Source organism: Tupaia chinensis, unplaced genomic scaffold (assembly GCF_000334495.1).
Source record: "Tupaia chinensis unplaced genomic scaffold, TupChi_1.0 Scaffold000320_1, whole genome shotgun sequence".
NCBI classification, from domain to species: domain Eukaryota; kingdom Metazoa; phylum Chordata; class Mammalia; order Scandentia; family Tupaiidae; genus Tupaia; species Tupaia belangeri.
The window spans coordinates 750,577-754,612 of NW_006159813.1; the positions used below are offsets into that span (position 1 = coordinate 750,577).

A 4,036-nucleotide genomic window follows, 5' to 3' on the forward strand; every position below is an offset into this window, starting at 1 on the left:
AAAAAGCATCTTCACGACTCATTTAGAGTTGTCTATTAATTTGCAAAGAGCAATGAAAAGCAAAGACTACCTCCTTTCACCTTCGGTTCATAAAGCTCTACATGCATGTGGCTCTGAAAAGCTCTGTGCCAGGCTTCACCATCGTTTGCCCGGAAAGGCGTGTGTGTTGTTATGGTCCAACAAGGGGTTCTGGGCAGCACACTGAGATGAGTGGGAGCTCTAAGAGATGAAACTTACTAGAGAAAATCATCTTACATTCTTTTATTATTATATATATATATGTATGTGTGTGTGTGTATATATATATATATATATATATGCAGATCTTTTATGTACAATAATTGGGTCTATCACATAATCAGACCAAGACATTCTACTCGTAATCTTCCCCAAATAAATTCAGGTGAAATTAGATATTTATGCACTTCATGGGCTGTCAAAACTTGGGACTCCATTATAGATTTCAGTTCTGAGGCCAGACACACAATTCAAAATGTACATGGATGGAGTTAAGGCGATACATGTGGGCTGAAAGAAACCACAAGATTCAGAACAATTGAACTGTGTATTTTGCTTGCGTGAGAGTCACAACAGACAGCGAAAGTTGTGCGTATCTTGGAGCTTCTTAATGCAGTGCGAGGGGTCTCGGCATCTAAGGTGACAGCACAGCGGTGGGCAGACAACTCGTGTGACCTGCTGCGGGCTCTGCCAAGGGCTCACTTCTTCTCTGCCTCTCCTTTCTTGGGTTCTTGTTTCAGTTTGTAATCTGCCAGGGCGGCCTTGATTGCATCCTCGGCCAGCACTAGAAGTAATGGAAGGAAAGAGGACCCAAGTTTCTAGACACTGAAGAAATAGTTTTGCAAAAAGAATCTTTGAGACCTAGAGGGCAGCGGTGCTAGGAGGGGCCGGGCCTGGCCAGGGTACAGGTGTGAGGAGCAAGCCCAGAGGCTGGTCAGCAGCTTCCTGAGCAGGATTACTCCTGAGAATGGCTTTGGAGAAAGACCGGGGGCTCTAGGCTGGTTCCTTAGCACCTTGGGCTCTACCTTGTCTTATACAGGCCTGGGATACTCAGGGCTTTCTTCCTGGGGCAGCAAAGACAATGTCCGACATAGATGAGGGACGGCACAAGGCAAGTCCTCGTGGAGGCTGGAGCGAACACAGTAGATGGTGGTCAGGCTAGCAGAACGCACAGCCACGGCCACCTGTTGACGACATGGCACCTGCCACAGCACCCTCTGCTGAGCCAAAGTTTGAGAACTTTTCTTTAGGACTCAATATTGAAAGTGAGGTTACGTAACAATTGAGAGAGCTGGAATGACAGTGCGGAGCAAGCGAACGGCAGAGAGCACTGAAGTGTCCGTGGTAAAAAGGCTGCGGCTTTTCCGAAACTGTGTGCAAGTGTGCCCCGGCTATGACCTTTCTTCGTGGGTCAAGTCCAGCTCTGGTGGAAAAGCCTCCGATCTTAGCAGACTACCCGAATACTGTGTTGGTCTGTCTCTCCCCCAGCTCCCTCCCAGGGGCTCGCTCTTCTCCTGTGAGTCGCACCTGGCAAGAGGCCTCTCTGATTTCTAACCCATCTGGTCAGTAGACCTCCGTAATATGTTAAGGCTGCCCCGTCTCATTCCCTCTTGCCCTGAGAAGTTGAGGGAGAGAATGGAGAAAGCACTGTGTTAATGAGCAGACTGAACTGGAAAGCCTCGGCGGCGTCTGGTCATCCTCATGACTGTGGAGAGGGCATACGGCGTACCAGGCTGAGTCACCCCTCGCAGATGCACACGGGTTGCAGCACTGCTAGTGTCTGGGCAGGGAGTGATGAGACCCAGCAGATGGGACCATGGGAAAGCTGAGTCTTCACCTCTGCCGGTCCTAACACTGCTGCAGGGTGGTGGGGGGGCACAGATTCTGAAATCAAAAGACAGGGCCTAAATTCTGGCCCTCCCACTGTTGAGGCTAGTGATGTGGGTTGCCTTTTCCAAGCCCTGGCTCCTCCTGTCAGAGGGCAGCAATGACCCCTGCTGTGGACTTGAGGCTATGAGAGATGGTGCCCATAAGGGCCTGGCAGCTGCAGGCAGGGCTCTCCTAGACGTGGCTGGGAGACCGCGGGCCTAACCCGAGGGAGGCTGTAATGACGGGCTCCTGAGTCTGAGTTTTCTGAGGGTTATAAAGATGGACTCTGACTTAGAAGGACCCTGTCATTACCCTGTCACAAATGAACACAACTGCCAGCTGACCCAGCTGGGGATGTTTTGAAGAGTGGAGACTTACTGGAGCAGTGCAGTTTGACAGGAGGAAGGCAGAGCTCCTTGGCGATGTCTGTGTTTTTGATGGTCAAGGCTTCCTCCACCTGCCACAGGGAAAGATGAACAGTTGTAGCAAAGTTTTATCTTATGAGGGCCAGGCAATAAAGAAGGGCCATAGAGGCCCTCAGGACAGGTGGTAGGGTTGGAAAACTTAAGACAAAGGGTCGAGGGTCTCCTTAGGACTCCCACTTGCATGTCAAAGCTGCAGCTGAGATTCCCACAAAGGCCCGAACACTACTTGGGCGGGGTGGTCTATGAGAGGGAGGTCCTGAGAGATCTGCTTGAGGCCAGCACCAGGAGGCTCCTTTGAGAAGGCACTGATTTCTGAGGCTGGCTTTGCGGATGTCAGCTTCTCTGGTGTCCCCACATGAAATGTTTAGAAAAAAATCCCTTTGAGTCGACATGCAGAATGGCATCGGGGGTGGGGTGGGGGGGTCAGGGTCTGTCAGGCCAGTGGCACAGGCCAGCGGCACACCCAGGTCTTGAGCCAAAAGCTCTCTCCAGGCTCGTCCTCTGCCTAAAGGAGCGTCTTCAGACAGACCAAGCAGACGCCCGGGTGATAATGCAAGGCAGGCAGTCCTTCCGCTGAGGGCCTGAAGCCCACCGCCTTCGGGAGAGCCTGCTCTCTCCTACATCCAGGCTCCCTGACCATGTTGGAATCTCCCAGTTCTGCTCATTACTTGAGCATGATTCAAATTCCGCTCCTGGGAACTCAGACGGGAGGATCTGAAGGTTAAAGAAAGGCCCTCTGCTCCATCTTCTGATCCCATCTCAGACCCCTAAAGATCAGGTCCTGGGAGCATAGGTGTTATGTCTCATTTCCCCCTTTTCCCTGAGAATAATTCCTGAGAAATCATTTTACAGCCACCTCCCACCAGAAGGTGTTGGGGGCGGCGCTTCCTCGGCCCAGAAGAGCTTGCAGCTAGGAGGTCTGCAGCCACCGGAAGCAGGTGGCACATGGCCTGCCGAACAGCTCTGCAATGGAGGCACGCTGCTCTGGGCCTCAGGTCCCTTGGGGCTGCAAAGACAAACAGTCTGCAGGATGGTTTTTCTGAATTTTAATGGTTACAGGATTTTAGAAAGTTGAGCACTTTGCGGGGGGAAGGGGGTGCTTGGGACCTTCTATCTCTGCACCTGCTGGGAAAGAGGCTTGGGAAAATATAAGGATGGAAAAGATACTCTGCAACACCCCCAAAGCCATGGTGTGTGTGTGTGTGTGTTTTTCCCCCATTGAGTGCGTGCACTCACTGGAAAGAGACAGTGAGCAGGAAAGTGAGAAATCACCCCCTGGGGGGACCAGCACACGGCATAATGGTTACATCACTAGACTCCCATGTAGTTAACTGCGGTTCGAGTCCCAGACCTGGCAGCTTAAAACTCACTCTGGGTGCATGTGCACCCAAGATCCTGAGAGGAGAATGAAGGAGAAGGGATTGTGGTGTGGCCATCCCCCCAGGGGGTGATTTCATGCTTTCTGTCTGTCTCTGTCTTTCTGGAGAGAGTATGCACCCTATAGCAAAAATCTCGTTCAGAAAAAAAAAAAAAAAGAAAGAAAAGAAAGAAAAGAAAGAAATCACTTCCTGGGAGGATGGCCACACTGCTTCCCTTTCTCCGTCCTCTCCCTGGGATTTTAGGCATACATTTGGCTGGTGTGATTTCTTTTTTCTCTTTTTTTTGAGAGGTTTTTTTTTTTTTTTTTTTTTTTTTTTTTTTTTTTTTTTTTGGGGGGTTTTTTT

The 4,036-nt window shown here is 50.5% G+C and overlaps 1 protein-coding gene across 1 annotated transcript in view; it reads right to left on the minus strand.

Annotated features, from left to right (window-relative positions):
• Positions 1-546: 546 nt before the first annotated feature.
• The window catches only part of ISCU (iron-sulfur cluster assembly enzyme), a 7,888-nt gene continuing 4,398 nt past the window's right edge, over positions 547-4,036 (minus strand). The window contains exons 4-5 of the mRNA XM_006151502.3: positions 2,266-2,344; positions 547-802 (exon numbers count right to left, since the gene is read on the minus strand). Coding sequence (XP_006151564.1) covers positions 717-802; positions 2,266-2,344 — 165 coding nt within the window. The 3' untranslated portion in view covers positions 547-716. The remainder of the gene's footprint in view (positions 803-2,265; positions 2,345-4,036) is intronic.